Raw genomic sequence first — 19,914 nt, 5'->3', positions numbered from 1 at the left:
TGCTGTGTGGATAGCCATACCCACCAGAGGAGCTTATTTACCCAGTGAAGGCTACACCGTTGATTTTTGTGGAGTAAATTGTAACATTAACATTCCATTATGCTGAGGAAAGAACTAACAGGAGAGCATCTGTGAGGTCAGAGATCTGAAGTAGATTTCAGAATGTACTAAACAAAAAAAAGGGTGAAATGGAAAACATTTACAGAAGCCAGTGGGTAAAGCAAAGACTTTAAGGGAAGGTAACAGAACGAAACTGTGTCATTTTGTGACTTTCTAGTCATTGGGACATATCAAGACGGATTTAATCTATTGCTAACCTGATTTACTCTTCACCAAAATTTAGCTGACTTGAACATGCACACACCTCTGGAATGTCCTTGGATTTTCTCATTAGGGTTTCAGGTATTTAACTCAATTAATTAGAAAATGCAGGAAAATTATTTGAATGTTTTAATCTCATTCAGTGCTTTTATTTCGGGTGGGACCCTCTGAGGGCAGGAATAGCAGTTGAGATAGAGAGTCAGGGAGGGCAGCATCTTTTAGAAATGCCTACAAAATAACCTGCCTGGGTCTCTCTAGACCAGGGGGCCTGGCAGGGCTCTGAGAACGACATGGGAAGTAGAACAGAGATGTTTTCTTCCTTCTTTAGCTGTTAAATGGAGCGTCTGTAGGACCCCTCAGTGGCACTGGAAGGAAGGGGACCGTTGAATAGTTTGGGAACTTGGCAGCATATACTAGGGAAAGTGGTTTTGAATGTGAGAATTTAGCTATATTAAGATTAAATGAAATCTTAGGGTTTATTATGTGCCAAATACTGCACTAGGCATTTTGAGGTGTAAAGTAAGTGAAATTGAATCCTCTCTCTAAGTGACAACTCGGGAGAATGGGCATCTGGAGGACTCTGGAACCTCTTACAAGCCTCAACCCTGTGGTTGTGTTAAATTAGCTACAGTTAATCTTACTTAGCCGTTCATTTTGTTATCCATTAGCCATTGTTTTGGTGGAAATTGGGGAAGACCATCTACTTCTTAGGAATGCGATAAGGAAGGAGTGGTCAGACAAGCAGGAGGATGACCAGGAGAAAACCCAGTAAGAGACGTTCACAGAACAGCAGATGTGATGTGGAGGCACCTGGAGACTCTCAAGAGGAGCTTAGCGCGAATGGTGTGGGGAAAGCCGGCTTACAGAAGCTGGGGGAAGATTCTTTTGAAAGAAAAGGGGTGTGTGTGTGAGAGAGAGAGAAAGGGGGTGACCCATGAATTCACCATCTGTACCATCAGTGTGTAATCGTGGTCTTGGACAAGTGATTTCCTCACTCGGCGCCTCAATTTCCTTGTCTCTAAAGCAAGGTCGATAGTAGCAGCTACTATTTTAGAGATTCAAATGAGTGTTAATTCACATTGTTGAGCAACCAGTCTCCAGACCTTCTTCATTGTGCAAAACTGCAGCTCGCTACCCATTAAATAATAGCTCCCCGTCCCCACTGTCCACCGCCCTCCCCGCAACTCCTGGCAGCCACCATTCTGCTTCTGTTCCTAAGAGTCTGTCTATTTGAGATAACTCCTGTGAGTGGAATCCTGCAGTGTTGGGCTTTTTGTGACTGACCTATTTCACTTAGCATAATGTCCTTAAGGTTTCTGTGTGTTGTAGCTTGAATATTAACCAGTCCTCCGAAGGAAGGAAACCTTTTGAGGGCCGAACACTGTTTCAGTGCATGGACATTACCAGATTTTATTTATCCATTTGTCTGTTGATGGATATGTGGGTTGTTCTACCTTTGGGTTATTGTGAATAATACTCCTACAAACCTGGGCGTACAGATAACTTTCTCTTTTTTAAACAAGCGGTGTTGGCTTTAGTGCTCCGCATGAGTCATGGCTGCTGCAAGGCCGGGTGTAGGAATAGGGTACACACAGGAGATGGAATAGCTGTCAGAAGCATCTAGAAGTCCACTAATGGAAGGAAGCAGAGCTCAAAGACAAAGGCATTTTTCCTTTAGAACTTAGGAAGTACTATTCCCGAGAGTGTTAGGCTTGTTGTATTTTTCAGTAGAGAAGGGAAGGGTCCCTCTTCAATTCCTTTTTAAACTCGAGTGGCTGGAAAACCTCAAGTGGGTCTCCCATTGTGTTGGGCTATAAAAGCTTTTTTTTTTTTTTTTTTAACTGTACAATTTGTTTTTTCTCATGCTGTGAAGGACACTGATAATACGGTACCTTCCAGACAGGTGAAGAGGACATGACAGAAATCCTGCAGTGAGTTCACGGCCAAGCTCGTGTTGCTCCACCCGCTGGCAGTGGGGTCCCCAAGCCCCACTGTGCCTAGTCACTTGCTGGTGGTCCTCAGCCTCTCCTGTTGAAATCTCACTCGTTTTCTCCCTAAGAAATGACGTAAGAGCACACGTTGATGCTGTGTCTTGTGTGTGTTTTTACCGAATTTGTAAAAATGTTGCTGTCTTTTTTTTTTTTAAATGTTGCTGTCTTAAACTGGAAAGGTAATTAACTCTTAGACCTTTACCTGATCAAAGGTAGAATCATATTAGCCACCTAGTTGATGATATTCCAGGAGATGCTTCAGGCTGGACAAAACTCCCAGGAAGTGTGATAATCCCCAAGTAAGGTCAAAATTTATTCTTCAGCTTCATCAAGGTTTTATGAGTAAATTACCTCCGATTTTTCTTCAGTGGCTTGATGTTGAATAAGCTAATGTGGAGCTGTGAACAGAGTAGATTGGTACTGTCATTTTGGGGTAAAAAAGAATGAGGGAAAAAGTAGAAAAAATGTAAAAATTAACTGTTTATGGCCTATTTAGCCATAATGGATGGATTTTTCACCTAATTAGATGCTAGCTTTGTGACTTGCCCGTTTCTCTCCCACATTTAAATTTGTGGGGAACACCGCCATGTTCTTCTGCTTCCACCCCAGTTTCTAAGGTCTGCAGCCACACGGCAGGTCCCCATTCCTGGTTGCCTTCTCTCTGACGCCCTCCCACTCCTTGGAACTCTTACTTCACTTGGTTCCTGCTTCCTTTGCAGCTTTAGGTGCATAAAGAAGTGATAGTCTATTGAATCACAAAAGGCATTGGGCATTTCTGTTCCAACTGTGCTAGAGCTGAGCCTCATCAGAGCCTCTGTCCCATTATTGGGGCGGGGGTGTGGGGGGGACACGAGGGCTCTCTGCTGGAGGGAAATTGCTTTGTGTGAGAACTGAATGTTCCTCTTAGGAGAGCTTGCCTGACTACCGAACACACATGCATAAACTTCAGGACATGACTTGGGCTCTCATTTCAAACTGGGCACAAGAGTCTGCTGAGCTATGGCCCAGGCTCTTGTAATTTTACTATCGAAATGTTAAATGCTGCTTGGACATGCAGTAGGAGCTAGGCCTGCCCTGGTTGACCCTCTGCTCACCCTAATCTTCGAGTTCTGATTGGATGTCCTCCCACTCACAAAGCTAATATTTTAATGTGTTGGTAGGCTTTGAAATGCTGGTCTGCAACCTAAATAGAGAAGTGACTTTGCCAGAATAACAACTGTGAGAAACGACTGGTTCTGGGGGATAAAGCCTGGACTCAAAATCAGTAGATGAGGATTTTTTTTTTTATTTTTTTTTGACTTAAAAGTCTCTGTGCTCTCTGACTAAACAGAGCAACACTTTTCCTCAATGTAAACAGTTTTGGTGGATGGCGTTTCAAAAAGGTTGTCCCTGTCTTTAGTTGGGTAGAGGATGTTAATTCTTATTCCTGGAATTTTATGAAAGGATGGGAGAAAAGAGTGAGCAAATAGGAAGAAGGGGAGGTATCGGTGGTTCTAGGCGCAAGGGGTTGGCAGTTTCCCAGGGCATAGGGAGAGATGGCATAATTCCAAGCAAGACAAACAAGCAAGATTTTGTTCCTTCTTTCTCTAGCAAATACATGTTGGTGTTACCTGATGGATGGTGCAGATTATGAGGAAATAAATCTTGAGAATCTTCTCTGCTGGAGGAAGCCAGGTTTCACCATTGTTCACTTCAATATGGACTAAAATTCTCTGTGCTCTGGTAGGCTCTTCTCGACTTCCTTCTTACTTCCTCAGTCCCCCTACTGTCTTTGGTGGCCCAGTCCACACTAGCTATAAGCTTCTCTTCTTCAATACAACTTTTGTTCCATTCCCCACTTGGACTGTGGTTTACCTGTTTAACTGTTTCTGCCCTTTGGGTCTTGGTCACTATCCCTGTATGAAGCAAATTGATGTGAAGGAGTTAATAGGTATTTTATCCAGGGGATTTGATACCTAGGACACTAAGCAATGGTTGGGGATTTGGGTATTCTGACACGCAGCCTAAAGAAGAGAATTCTAGAGCAGTAGGGCTTCTTGATGCTCCTGAAATCTTGTATGTATCGGCCGAGTGAGCCAAGGTTCAGGCCATATTTAAATACACTCAACGTAGTAAGAATGTTTTTTAAATGCACAGTTTTCTGTTACCAACTTTAGAGAGTTTCATTCACTATTATAGTTGGAAAAGACCACCACTGGTCTCTTTCTAAAGATCACAAATTGATGGATATATGTAGGATTTGTTGCTGTCTCAGGGTGAGAGAAGGGGGAGGAAAAAAAGAAAAGCCCCTGAAGTTATGCTTCCCAAGAGCAAGAAAAGCTTGACCCAATGACGGGCTAGGATGAATGAGACTGGCCATGTGTTTGCGTTCTCAGGTTAATTGTTTGTTTAGCTGGCTGGCGCTCACTTGGGGCTAAATACCTAAAGCTGTTTTACCTAAAGTGCCTGACTTGAGTCGTGGTTGTGACTATTTATTGAAACATTCTAGGAATCAATCTAGCTTTGATGAGAGGATAAATAAAAGGATTATTAGAATAATTAAAAAATGATACTTCTTGACCCCCCCCGCCCCCCCTAAAAAAAGAGATATCAAGATTGAGTTTGTTCTTTTATCAAGACCTCGCGCAGCTAGCTAGCCAGGTTCTTTTTATGTGGCATCAGGCCTGGAGTTAGTGTGAGTCAACAAATGGACAACAGCAAATGTCCAGCCATCTTACTGGTGTCAAGCTTAGCAAATTGGCAAATTATATGAATACACCAAATGCGTAAACAAGTTTGCATGAGCCAAGTATTCCAAATGGGGACAGCAGCTGCTGGTTCTGTCCTTAAGAATAGAAATGCTCCTCCTGATCTTCTAATCTGTTATTGCCCTAGGTTGGGAAATGTCAGCTGTAAGATTTATAGATTTAGGGCTCTGGGATAACAAGTTCCCTCTTTGAACTTTTCAGCTCCAAGAGCTTCTTGTTATCCAAGCAGAGATAGACCTATTTATGCTTCCTTGTATTAATTCTTGAGCCATTCACAGCATCAGTGGTGGGCTTAAATTTTTTTTTTTTTTGGTAATTGATACAAAAGTACTCATCAGTAAACCATGATAACTTTCAGCAAAGTTTCTCTTCAGCTGGTAAACTCTATTCATACTGGTAACTGGAGTACAAACCTCTTAGATTCACACTTATTTTGCCGTCTGAACTTAATTGAACCTAAGCAGTATCCTCAGAGTAATGGAAAAACTCTACTGCTTCCTCTGTTCCTTCTTAACACCCATCCTGTGAGTCTGTGTTTCCTTCTTAACCCTCTTTCCCCAACCTCCCCTTTAAAAATGTTGACGTGAGAAAGATGGTTTTATTCCTAGGAAGATTGTTAGTGCCACGTTGAAATTGAGTATCTGTGGTTCATTCTGAGTGCTCAACTTGGTAGTGGGAGGAGGAACATTTCCCAGCAATTCAATAAAACCAGCTTAATATCTGGCTATCCATAATCAAGTGGCAGGTAGAGGGGACTCCTGACCTAGCTAGTCTTTGGCTTTGATCAAGAGAAATTTTTATTTATATAGAGAAACAAAACCTAAATCTCAAACCACCATTTATAAACCCCACGGAGTGTTGGGCTGTCATTTTGGCTGTAGGCTCCTCCGGTTGTGTTCTGTGTGGTGGGTGAATGTGTGTCTGATGGGGGTGCATTTTAAAGGCAGGACCCATTTAAGGATCTAATTTAGTGACGTTTTGCTGAGCGCACTCCTCGCTTTACATGTCTCTTCATATATTTTACAATTTTAACAATATTTAGGTGTCTGTTAGCTTACTTGAGGCAGGCCTAACAATTTTGGGACTGTTTAAAACATACATCATCACTCAGTATATGTCTGACTAAGACATTAGCCATTCTTGATTAAACTGAGTACTATTTTGTGGACTGTGTATGAATATGTGTATATTTAACAAATGAGCCGACTAAATGCCATTAAGTTGAGTTGTCCTTATTTTGGCTTATGCCCTGCCCCAACTTTAAGTTTTCATATCGAAATCTAGCCTTTAACTACTACTTTAAAATCTCTGCCTTTTAATTTTGGATACCAAATATGGCAGAGTTATTCAGGTGGCCAAGTAGACTTTTTCTGACCTTGAATGTGGTTTACTGGTATTACATTAAAAAAAGAAAAAGTCCATATTTGCTGTTTTAGGATAGCATAAGCCTGTGAGATTTTCCAAAGATCATTTTTAAAGTCTGACATGCAGCTGCCTGACATCTACATTTTTAGCCAAAGGCGTCTTCCTTGCATTCGGATTTAAGTGACCCTGGAATGCAGCACAGGGATAGTTTGCTGTGGGTTAATCTTTGGACACTTCATATCTGACAAGCACCAGCATCTGTGGTTTATACTGCATTGTTCTTTAGGTCTAGAAATAACATTCTCCTAAACCTGATGATAGTCAGGGGAATGTTTACTAAGATTGATTTTCTTCCATTTGCATGGTTTTAAAGCTGGAGGTAAAACATAACACAACTGTGATTAAAAAAAAAAAAAAAAAAAGTCATTCAAAAAATAATTCATGCCAGGAGTAAGGTTGAAATAATCCCAGGAACTCCTGTTCTGGGGTGGAACGGTCATCAAGATGTATCCTTTTGTTAAGGAACATATTGTGTCCCTGTTCTTTACTATGGATGCCAGCCATGTTAACATCGGCTTATCGGGGAGAGAGTGTACTTTTGTATGCATATACATTCAGGGGAAGGCATTATTATTAGTGTTTTCCAGCAGCACAACCAAAAAGTCAAAGGAGATACTTTCATTTTAATATAATGTTAATGGAGTGTGGATAAGAGAGTCCTTTGTTGAAAGTTGAGCTGACCACAATTCATTTAAATTCAGTCAAAGAGCTTTTGGCCCTACCATGTAGGGCATATAATCTTGTTAGAAAGCTCTTTAAAATCAATAAAAAGCAAAACAACCTTAAAAGTGTGGTAGCACTGAGTTCATCCTTTAAGAAATAAAATCTATTTTCAATTACAGGACTCTATTTTTTTTTTTTTTAAGTGTACCACGGTGTTTTTATTTAAAAAATGCTTTTATCCTGTATATTTACTGCTGTTAAAAAAAAAAAAAAAATGTGTCCTTCTTTGTCCTAAGAAACATTCCTGTCCTCAGCCATTTCAGAGCTAATCCTTGAGGCGGCCATTTTGCTGAAAAGCAGTTAAAGAAAAGCTGTCTGTCAGCCTGGTCTGGTTCTTGCCGAGAGAGAATGGCTCAATGCATTTCTAAACGCCCGACGTGAGCTTTAGTTCCAAATTTTTGAATGAAATAAAATAAAGGTCAGAGAGTCAAATATTAAAAAAAAAATTGCAGACAGAGCCCTCCTTAGCATCTACTCATCCATCTCAAATCTAGGAGCTGGGAGACCATTGTACTGTTATCATTCTGATACTGAGCTGATAGGAAATTTGATGGAACACGCTGGCCGTTGAGAAGGGCAGCTGATAATAATGGTGCAAACTCAACAAAAAAGTTTAGTTAGAATCTGCTGGAGGTGTTTTCTATCATTTGGCCTTGTTCTGTTGGCTGCTGGCTTTTGCTTGGCAAGAGGGAGGCATTATTCTTACTCCTCAGCTAGAGAGATTTTAATGTGCTTAAGAGTATTGACTATGCACTTCTGTTACTGCCTCTCCCCAACAAGACAAATAAATAAAAGCAGTGCACTGGTGTAGTGAATAGGAAAACCCACCCAAACTTACAAAATTCACATAAACTGAAAAGTTGCTTTTTTTGACTCAGAATAAAGGAAGCCTCTATTCTTCAAATATTTTTTCCTTAGAATTGATGGGTATATTTTGATTCTTAAACACTTCTATGTAAAATGAAGAATTCTTTTATAAAATTGGTAGCATTTTACAACTTAGGATTGGTCATGTTTCTGCCCTGACAAATTTATGAGAGGAGAGTCATGCTAACAACAGGGCCAATTCCACTAATTAAAGTCATGCCCAAGTAGGTTAACATGATATAGATGTTTGCTTTTAATAGAGCTTAGAAAGGGTACTGAGTCCTGAAATGTTCTGTTTGGAAAGCTTTGCTCTATAAAATTTGCCTTTAACACGGCTGATGACTCTTAATTAGAGTGATATACTTGCTGGTGTGATGTCTTATTTGAGAAGAAACAACACCAGTTTGCCTAAGTATTCTTATTTTTAATGTATTAAGATACCTTTCTTTGGGCATGGCATTTCTGAGTTACCTGTCTTCGCTGTGTTTTAGGTGTGAATCATGGCGCCACAGTGAAAGACAGATTTATTGCTTTGAGGGGTATTCGTGTGTATGATTAAGAGATGGAAGTGCAGGACTCCAAGATTTACCTCCTTCCTGTTCCAGTGGGGATAGTGGAGGAGAGTGAGTAATGGGATAGTTTATAACACCGCAGGCCCTTCATCAAGAGACCTCTAGTCAAAACAGGAAGATAAAACTCAGAAGATTTCAAATGGGAGTATACAGTTTTTGATACTCTCTGGACATACTCATTCAGTGCAAGCAGTAGAGTCCTCTGAATATTCCCATCTTACTCTTTCCAGATTTCTATTAAAAAAGTGAGTGTATCAACACTGGTTAAATTATGTAGGTACTCTTAAATTTTGTGTATCTTCGCCCTTTGCTTTTATTGCTTGACATTCTTAGGTTGTTGGGACATCAGAAATGCAGTGGCCTAATTACAGGACTCAGATTATTTTTGTGAGTTCCTATTATTGAATGTTAGAAGTGTAATGACAAATTTAGCAATGTTATCTTTTCTGGAACTTACTAAAAATTAGCCTGTTTCTTTGAATCTTTCATTTTTATTTATATGTACTTCATTCCAGTTTTGAAGTGATGAAATGGGGGATTGGGGGGATAGAGTTTTTCCTGTCTGTGTGTTTGTGTGTGTGTGGGTGAGATATGTGTATTTAGGGCAGAAGGGTTTAGCTGGCCTTGGAGAGGGCTTTATCCACGGGATTTTTTTTTAAAGATTTTATTTATTTATTTGAGAGAGAGAGAATGAGAGAGAGAGAACACCTGAGAGGGGATAGGGTCTGAGGACGAAGCAGACTCCCTGCCGAGCAGGAAGTCCGATGCGGGACTCGATCCAGGGACTCCAGGATCATGACCTGAGCCGAAGGCAGTCGCTTAACCAACTGAGCCACCCAGGCGCCCACCACGGGATTTTTTTTAACAAGCAAATACAGAAGTAGAATGGGGGCATCTGGTAGTGTTCAAATGGTTTGTTTCATCACCAGTGACTCTAGATACAGGCTTCTGGGTTTTGTTTATTTTCATGTTCTTTGCAAATGACAGATACCACATTTAGAACAAAAATCACCCTCAAATTAAGGTCTATCCTTGCTTTGGAGTTGGCTTATTTCTGGGAGTGTTCAGGTACTATATAATGTGATGAGATCTTTTGACTTGTTGGTGGCGTTAAATTCATGAAAAGTGACTGCCACAAGAGAAATTTTTATGTTAAAAATACTCATTTTACCCTTGACTTTGGAATATCTTCATGGTTGGCAGTAGACTTCCTCTATTAAAGATGAAGGTAACATGGGAACACTTCTAAGCTCTTCGTTTTCTCCTCTCTGCCTGAGGTGACTAAAACATTCCCATAAATAACTGGTACCCTTTTGAACTGACCTACAGGTTCATGTGATATAAATATTGATGGCCTTGACATTCCTTGGTATATGCACAGTTCAGGAGGCAGAGTATCTCCAGATAACTGAAAGCAGGTAAACAGGTGGGTAGACAGTCCTGGGCTCTCCCTGATCCCCAGAATTCAGGGGGCCCTTGTTAGAACCGTGTTTCTGGGCTTTGTACAGGAAGAATGTCTCACAAGCAAGAGAATCCACAAGTTCAGGGCTTCTAGTCATTTCTGTATCTAAATCTCTCAGGTTTGGACCCATGTTAGTCTAGTCTTAGAATAAGATGTTTTCTAGGACAAATAAGTAGGGACTTGAGTATACTACCAGGGTGATATTGAATAGTAGCTAAATTCTTTGGAGCTGGAGTTCTTAGATTTAAATTCTGGTTCTACCACTTACTAGCAATGTCACCCTGGGCAGATTATTTGACCTCTCTCTGCCTTCATTTCCTCAGCCATAAAATGGGGATAATCATGTATTAAAATTTAATGACAAGATACCCAGTTGGGATTTAGCACTTTAGTAAAGATGTCTTCACCATGGGTTGTTAATGAGCTTCCAGGTATCCTGTGCCTATGGAGATTAACCTACAAAAGCTGAAAAGTCCTCCAGTTTAAAAAAAAAAAGATCTCTCTTTGGAGGTTTGCCCTCCTGGAGTATGTGCTTCATTCATGAAAACCATTTATTTAAAAAAAAAAAAAAATGAGGGTATAGCACAGACTTTGCAAAAAATGGTTTAACAAGTTTGATGTTGCCACTGATTTTAAAGTAATTTTTCCAGTTTTATGCAATGTGTGTATTAGAAATGGGAATATTAGAAAACTTAGTTCATTGTATTGTCAAGCATTATTGGTAGCCTTAATTTATATATCCACTGTGCTGCAATTTTAGTTGCCAACTACCCCCTGCAGGGATCATTATAGCACTTGAGGGGATAGAATTATTGCACTCTGTTGTGGTTACTTTTTTCGCTAAGAAGTATGGGCACCATGAGATAGTACTTACCCATCTGTTGGTTGAAGCATTTGTATGTATATTACCTGAGCACTTAGGTGTGCCACCAAGAGAGGGGATTTAAAATGGAGGAGAAGGACGAAAAATCAAAAATAAAATAACATGATGGAAATAACAGAAGCCTCTTGCAAAGAATACCTAAACTGTTCTTAAAAACAGATTTAATAGCCAGTAGCAAAACCATTCACTATTGTCTTTAAGAAACAAAGCCCCATCTACAAAGTTGAAACTGAAGTGCAAATCTGGAAATTTTCCAGGGAAGTCCAGCCACACAGGCTTCTAGATCTCAAATTCAAGGGAAAAAAAGAAATCCAATTTACAAAGTAACTTCTTCTGTTGATTGTGTGCTGTCACTGTTTGGGTAGATCCTGAGACATTAACTGATTAAATTCTTCAATATATGTCGTCATAATTATGGGCTCCTCTGTTTGGAGCTTCTAAATGTGTGTTATTGACACATGGGACATTCACTAAATGAGGAGGAGGGAGCAGAGTGGAGCATTTTGGCCCCAGCTTGATCTTTCCTAAAAAGAAAGAGTAGAGAGCTGTTCAATTCAATTGACATATTTTTATTGATTGCCTATATGCCTTGTAGCACCTAATAAACTCGTAACACTTAAAAACACTTAAAATTACTTAGAATCAGTAGCGAAATAAAACTCGTTAAACCATTTTTTGGGCGCCTGGGTGGCTCAGTTGGTTAAGCGACTGCCTTCGGCTCAGGTCATGATCCTGGAGTCCCGGGATCAAGTCCCGCATCGGGCTCCCTGCTCGGCGGGGAGTCTGCTTCTCCCTCTGACCCTCCCCCCTCTCATGTACTCGCTCGCTCTCATTCTCTCTCTCTCAAATGGATAAATAAAATCTTTAAAAAAAAACAACAAAAAAAACAAACAAAACAAAACAAAAAAAACCTCGTTAAACCATTTTTTGTAAAGTCGGTGCTATATTCTCTTTTTTTCCCCCCAATATATAAAAAAAAAACAAAACCACTCCATCTGCCTAATTTTCCGTTTCTGGTTACATTAGATACAAAAACACTCTGCGCTGGTGGAGAGATTTCAGGTGTACTCCTGGGCTCCTTGCCAGCTATTGTCCATTGTGCTGTGGGCCCTCACACCTTTGAATTCCACTTGGGGGATAAGATATGAAGTGTTTCTTTTCTTTGCTTTTTTTCCCCCTCCTATATTCAGTTGTCTTAATTTTTTCCCTAGGTGCCCCCCACCTCTAAGGACACAGCTCTTTCACCCATACGGTAAGACTGGGGTCTGGTCTTTCATGATTCTTTGTGTCTGTGTGTGGTGGGACCCCTTGTGGGTTCATGACTTGGGAGGATTTTGGTGGTGCTGGGGCTGCAGAGATAGACTCCATTTTACAGATGGCAGAAGCGGAGGCCCAGAGAGATGAAGAAATTGGCTGGAGATCATTCAACCATGAAGAGTCAGGACCATGTCTAAAATGAGTGTGATTTTAGCTTTTCCACTGAGGCATACTGGGAGGAAGGGATGTGCTAGGATGCTGGGCTCAGTCACGGTTAATGGGTTGCAGTGGATGGACTGAGGAGTGACAGAAAAAGGGTATAAAGGTAGAAGAAGAAGAAGGAAACAGGGTTTGCTTGAGTCTGTACTGAAGGGATACCCTTTGGTGAGGAAGCCGTGGAATATTCTTCCTCTGATATAGGAGGAGAAGAGGAGATTAAAAGCTCGATGAAGATCAGGTATTTTTAGTCGTTGTTTACCCTCTATTGAAACTGGAATAAGGAATATTTATTCATCAAGTAATTTAGGGTAATGGAGTCTGGACAGTTTGTGGTTCTACCATCTTGCCTCTTTGGGTCCCTGCTACCTTTTGTTTTGCCAAAAGAGAAAGCAAGTGAAACGCTTTCCAGATCTGATAAATGCAGAGATCTCAAGTGAAACCTCTGGTTCCCATCCTGGGGTGAGGTCACACAGTCTGATATTAGCTGGGTTTATGTCGCCATGTCAACCAAAATGCAAGGTGTGTTGCCATGATTCTTTTTCAGTCATCTGTCTGTTAGGTCAGTGGGAGGGGGCTCTTTGGTCAGTTGTATAGTCTGTACTATCATTCAGAAGCCTAGCCCATCCATGGGCATGTGTGTCTTGTCCTTTTCAATGGGTAGTTTTAGATGCATGTGGGAAAGCTTTTAGTGGTAACCGGTGGTATGACCTTGGCCTGATCTGTGCTTACTCATATTCTTAAATTCAGTCTTGTCTGGGCAAGTCTGGAGGCCTGGTGTTTTGGTTTCCAGGGGTCTATTTTTGTCATTGTTTGAGGAACCTGTGGGAAAGACCTTGTTCTATGGGAAGACTAAAGTTGACTTGGACAAGAAATATTGAAAGGATAGGTAACCGTTGCTGGTACCTTAGTCAATCAAAGCATAACTGTATGTTCAGTGTACATATCTGGGAATAATGCTTATGATAATGGTTAATGAGTGCTTACTATGTGCCATGAACCATTCTAAGTATTTTACAAATCTTCTCAAAACCTGAATTGTGAAATCTGTGCATCTCCTATGCTTGTCTAAAGGAGATTGTAAACCCAACTTCAAAATGTGGTACTGGAGGGGAGGAGGATTTCAAGGAGAGCATGCTGACAATCCTTTGGGTTATTCTACAATTGAACACCTTCTGGAATCATGCTGGAAATCTGCGGAGATTGGACAGTGTTAAAAGTGAATCCAGAAACTGAAGAGAACTGATTGACCAATATCTGTGTGCCACATTGAGCATGTGAAGTGACACCAATAACTCCATCATGGATTGGGGTTGGCAGCAATAAGAATAGGTGGTGTGGACAACAGGTGGAGTGCCCTTGTCGGTGTCTCACCAGTCAGTTCTTTAAACAGTAGGATCCAGGGGAGGCTCCCCCCCACCCTCCTCAAGAAAACTTATTGAGGAGTTAATTACTTTTATTGTTGTGTATGTCTTAACTCTTGATAGCCAATGCTTATCTCTCCATACCTATCCAGCCCGAGATTACGTTTGACTAACTCCTCTCGTGTATCCTCATTCTCTGTAGCCATACAACCCAGGTGACCTGAGTTTGTTTCTCGAATATCTTGGTGCATGAGCATAAGCCATTTCCACCAGTCTAAAGTTCCTTACCTGTCCCTCCGCGCCCCCCCCCCCCCCAATTTGCCTGTGGGAATGGACCTCCTCTCTGCAAACTCTTCTTCCCTGCCCCAGCCCCCTCTGTTCTGCCTCCACTGCTTTGATCCTGGGTCTCCTAGGTGCCTGTTGGAAACCTGTTTCACCCGTACATTCCTCCATTAGATGAAAAGCTTTCTGGGAGACACTGATGTAAATGTTCATATTTCAGATCCTGTGCAGTTCAGCTTACTGAATAAACAAATGATTATTTTTCCAGTGCCACTGTAAGCTCCTTGAGACTCTGTGGATCCGTTTTTTTCTGAGCTAGTTTCCTCATCTATAAAATAGTTTACTTCTAAATACCCAGAACCGTGGTTAGCATATAATAAGCACTCACTAAGTGTTGGATTATTAAGAATAGAACTTTGAGACACATGTTTTCAACGCAGAGTTTGTTTTGATTATATGCGGGTAATGACAATGGCTACGTTATATGTTTTATTCTTCCTCAATGCCTAATCTTTCTTATTTGTAAGAGGACTCTTCCTCCACCCCTCTCAGACAACTTCCCTTGGGCCATTTACCTCCCACTACAAAGCAAATGAAGCTAATCTCTTTGGTTTGAAATTGATTCTATCTAGACTAGAGAGAACATGCTAATCACCTTTGCTAAGTGCCTTTTGGCCAAAGGTGTAAAAGCCTAATTTTATTGGGGGCAAGGGGGAATTTCTGTCTTAAAATTTGTGATTGTGGAATTTGCATTTTGAAAGGTAATAGTATCTCAAATTTAATGATAGCCTATTTGCAGTGGACAGAGCATACATTTTTGGCCTTTTGGTTGAAAAGAAGTACAAGGCATAGATTTCTGTGATGTAGTATTTAATTTTGTTACATTCATAGTGCAAGTCCCCCCTCCCTAATATCGAATATCGGTGGCGTGTTTTTGTGGATGTTTAAAGCCAGTCATTTTCCAAAAGCACAGATTGTTTTTAAAGAACGGTACTTAAGGTTGTCAGCCTGCCTCAGTTTCTTTGTCAGTGAGTATAACCCTGGCCACCTGCATACCTCCCTGGAGCGTTTGGCTGAATGGCTCTGAGCTTGTAAAGTACTTTGAATTTCTTGGATGAAAGGATCTCTAAGTACAGGTCTTATGAAGGTATTATATGTGGGCTTTCTAAACTGCCGCACAGCCTGTTTTGCAAGAACACTAATGCACTTCTGGGTTTAGAGTTGTAAAAAGATGTATGTTCAGAAGCCTCAGGCTGCATCTTGTGAGGTTCCTGAGGCATGTGTCACTGCTTGCTTACCTCTAGCATAAATTCTCTGTGCGCTGCAGGGAGCTACAAGCATGCACACGCAGAGCAAACATTTGGCTTTAGAGTTGCCTGTGTTTGGCTCCCGTGGTATTGGCGACAAGGAAGCACACGATGCTGGAGAGTGGCCTGTGGGTTCCTGGACCGGTGGCCTCAACTCTTCAGGGTTGATGTAATCCCAACACGAGCGAGAGCCTGCCCTGGTCCTTTGGAGTGGTAGAGTTGAGGGCAGAGGGTCGGCTCTGGGAAGGGACACTGAGGTTGTGGAGAACTGGATTTGAGTTCTGGTTCTCCTGGTTACTGGCCCGGTACCCTCACGTTGGCCACCTGCCCTGAGCCTGTTTTCCTTACACCGCGTTGCTTTTTATGTGGTGCCCAGGGCCGGAATGTGAATGCAGGTCACATTCTGTGTATCTAAATATTTGAAAGTCATAAATCAAACTGAGAACTGTCATTACATTCGACAGTTTTCCTACTCTGAGAAGTACACCTTCATGATAACCTTGAAGGCCAGGTTTGAATTTTGAGTTTCCAAATTCTTGAGAGGTCTTCGCCTGGCCAGGTAGCATGAGCGGAAGCACGGACCTAGCATGCCTGTTTGTGGACCGCTGAGTCTACATGTCCACACCCTGCCTCGTGGGCCTTGGGGTTGTCTGTTGCAGGGTGGGCGAGTATCTGGGGGCAAATTCTGCACAGTCCGGATGTAAGTGAGCTTGGGCTGTTTGAACAGGGAACATTAGGGTCCTGATGCCTAGAACATGATATAGAAGGGGGCTTTGGGGATCCTAGTGGCCATGTGCTTTTGGCGATGGATTCTTCTGGCCTGGGGCTAAGGATGGTACTGCATACAGGATTGGAATGAGCATTCATTGCAAAATATCATTTTGCATTTATACAGTGTTAATATCACATAAATGAAAAGACTTCTAGCAGGAAAATTTTCAGCTTTCAATTCAGCCCAATCACATTACACAATGATGAGAGTGAGATCTGCCAGGTAGGATGATGACTTAATGGTTCCTGTCTCTCCAGGGCCAAGTCCAGTCTGTTGTTACTTAAGCATTTGGTAACACATATTAAAATATATGTATATTGGTTACCTCCTTTTTCCTAAGCATTATCTTAGTCATATTTGTAATATCCATGTGCAGACACAACATCCTGCCCTTATAGAACTGATACTTTATTTATTTATTTTTTTAAAGATTTTATTTATTTATTTGAGAGAGAGGATGAGAGAGAGAGAGCACATGAGAGGGGGGAGGGTCAGAGGGAGAAGCAGACTCCCTGATGAGTAGGGAGCCCGATGCGGGACTCGCTCCCGGGACTCCAGGATCATGACCTGAGCCGAAGGCAGTCGCTTAACCAACTGAGCCACCCAGGTGCCCTAGAACTGATACTTTAAAAGGAAGAAATAGGAAATAAGGTTAAAATACATAAAATTGTTAGATTCCTTGAAGATGGCTTACTCTCCATTCATTTATATATAAAATGTGCCCCTGCCAAGGACTAGACACTTTGCCTTCACAAGAGTTACAGATGGGAAGAATGATCACAAAATGAGACTTAAACATTATTGTGTGGAGCACTGTTAATTGCAGGGGATACTCACGCCCTTTGGGACTGAAGTTCTGGACTTTCTTTTTCATTCAATTCATCAAATGTCTGCTCATTCTCCATTGTATTTGAGGCATTATCCTAGGCTCTATGAGAGGGTAAACGTATTAGATGAGGCTTTTTAGTCGTTCAGTATCTATAATTTCCTGGAAGTAATATGTAAAAATTTGAGCTCAGTTCTTGGTGTCTAATACGTACTTGAACGTTAGCAATTTTCACTTACCTGCCTGCATTCCTATCAACAAAGTGAACTGCCCCACCCTCTCTACTATCTCCTTCGCTGGGGTAGGGGGAAATCTTGCCTGAACCAAGCCACACAGTGGGTGCATATTGAAAGAGTTCTTTTCAACGCCCTGGAATGCTGTCCTTGGGATTCAGCTGACTTCTCTCAATGGGGACTCATACATCAAGAGGGCAGTAGTATAATTATCTCAGCTACTGTGAAGCCACTGAAAAGCACTTGCTGAATCCGGGTGTAAATTTATTGTGAAGTTTAACAAAGGAAATGTCACCTCCTTCTTTCCTTTTCTTCCCTAACACTTGGATTGTGTTTAAAAGTTTTCTGTTAGGATAAATATGTTATTTGATCTATTAAATGACCTATCCTTCCTGGTTTGGGATATGTAAATACCTTCTTGGAGGTGTCTTAACTCTTTTATGCCCCGTTGTGGTGGCGATCTGGGTCTTGTTTTTTGATAATTAAAACAAAGCAGCTAGAACGAAAAGTAGAAACAATTGTGGTGAGCCATAATTTTGACAATCAGGAACTTCTCACCCAGTTGATAAAGGGGTCAGCCAATCTTCACTGAGTATTTATCATAATCAACTATCCTCTGTGGCTTATCTATTAATATGATTCTTGTATATTTACTACAGTCTTTATGCAGATGTTGGTTAATTTTGACATATGAGCTTTTCCTGTTAAAGAAATTCAGGAGGTGGTTGTAGAAAACGGAGTAGAAAGAATGTTAGACTCAATTTTATGTTTTTTTCTTATAAAAAAGTAATTGTGATTTTAAAGAATCTAAAAGCAGTGTATTTTGGGGTCCATATTTTATCTTTTAGGGGAGATTCCATCTGCACATAACATTCTTGTTTTGGGGGAACTATAGTTGTATGATCCTGGGCAAGTTTCTCAACAGATCTGGCTCCCCCCTGTAAAAGGAATGTTCTAATTTTTTGATTTCACAGGTTTCTTCTAGGTTTAAAGTTCAGTGATTGAACAAGAGGACCTATCAGTTAAAGCTACATAGTATTTCAGAACCCTGGCTATATATTATAATCACTGAAGAGTTTTTTTTAAAAATTTTTTTTATTTACATGTGTGGGCCCTGTCTACCAATATTCTACGTATTTTTTATAAAGGTTCTCCAGAGGTTCTTCTGGTGCACAGCAATAATTAAGAATGACCAGTTGGCTCTCAGTTCTTCTAAAAAGGGGGGTGTAGAATGAGTCCTTGAGAATTTTAAGAAAACTATGGAATTTTTCCTAAGGAAACTTTATGTATGCAAAATTTAAAAGTGTAATTTAAGGGCATTCATGTACCCCTGTATTTAACAAATCTTAACAGTCCCTGATCCAGAAGCTTCTTCTGGGACTCTGTTTTTAGAAAGTACTACAATCAAAGATGATGGAATTACAGTGACCACTGTTGTGTCTGTTGGAAATGCCATTGAGAGCGAGAGACACAGGAATTGATGTTGAAACTAGGTAGTAGTGTGAATAGGAGACTTTTTTTTTTTTAATTTTTCCTTTGGCCTTATTTACTGAGATCTGACCTTTCTGATAGGTTTCATGACTCCTTTGGAATGCAAAGTTGGGGATCCTAATATTTGCCACCGGGCAGTATTTATTTAGTGATGTGAGAACCCAGGGCCATGAGTTGACTGCATGTGTGATTATTAACAGGACCCAGGAAAATGCTAGCAGAAATAATGGCACCTTTGTTATCACAGTGACTTTTTTTCTTTTACTTTGCCAATGGCACTGAAGAAAAAGTGATGTTTGTTATCAAATCAGGCAGGGAATTTACAAATGATAACGAGTTAGAGGGACTGCATTCTTGCTAGTATCTTGCTCTTGTAGTCCTAAATATCTTTCTCCCATGGAAAGATAAAAACACTTGACCAGGGCCATAAATCTGCTCTGTCCTCTATCACTAGGGCCTTAGGAAGTATGAACAGCCTTGACCTCCTCCTCCTCTGCTTTTATTGAAATGATGCTTATACTTATTACGTGGTGATAGGTTTAGGAGGGAGAAAGAGAAACAGTAAATACATCAGAATTTCCCAAGGAAAGGAGATAAGTGGCTTTTTGGAGGGCAGACGTATCCTTGTGGTGGTGGTGGTGCCCTCCACACCTTACGTAAGAGCTTTGTGCATGGAAGTGGATTGTGAGATGGATTGGCTAGGAATAAGCATTAAAACCCAAACTCGGATCTCCAGTGTTCTCTAATCTGATTTCTGCTTTTTCCTGTCAATTTCTCTTGCCTTGATTGAGGCCCATGTTTTAGGCAGGGGCACATCAGTTTTCAACCGGTAGCACCGGGGTCAGTGGTGATGGACATGGAATGGTTAAGAAAAATTAAACTTGTTTATTTTGATAGTGCTCAAATGATGTTTTATGGCATCCTCTGAACTACAGAACACTTTGGAGACTAGATCTCTCCACATATATTCTGGGCCTTGCATTTGAAAGGCCAGAATTTGATACACACAGTACTGTGTCATTATCCAGAGTGGAATGTTGTTATTTCTGTAGGCTATTAGCAAGTCTGTGGATTGGTTTTGGGGGGCACAGTGGGTTGGGGTTCTGCTTGTCTCCAGCCCCAGGCTTCGTGTATGCACTGTGGTTGACCTGAACTTGGCAGCTGATATGACATCA

At 41.0% G+C, this 19,914-nt stretch overlaps 1 protein-coding gene across 2 annotated transcripts in view; it reads left to right on the top strand.

Moving 5' to 3' along the window:
* The window catches only part of LOC115941038 (uncharacterized), a 383,272-nt gene that overhangs the window by 175,298 nt on the left and 188,060 nt on the right, over positions 1–19,914 (top strand). For both annotated transcript variants that reach the window (XM_081827607.1, XM_081827606.1), the window contains one exon: positions 12,203–12,243. In XM_081827607.1, the coding sequence (XP_081683733.1) occupies positions 12,203–12,243 (41 nt within the window). The remainder of the gene's footprint in view (positions 1–12,202; positions 12,244–19,914) is intronic.

This window comes from Leptonychotes weddellii, chromosome 8 (assembly GCF_054177405.1).
Source record: "Leptonychotes weddellii isolate Sample4059 chromosome 8, ASM5417740v2, whole genome shotgun sequence".
NCBI lineage: Eukaryota > Metazoa > Chordata > Mammalia > Carnivora > Phocidae > Leptonychotes > Leptonychotes weddellii.
The sequence above is the reverse complement of the archived record's forward strand: the minus strand, read 5'-3'. Positions and strand labels throughout refer to the sequence as shown.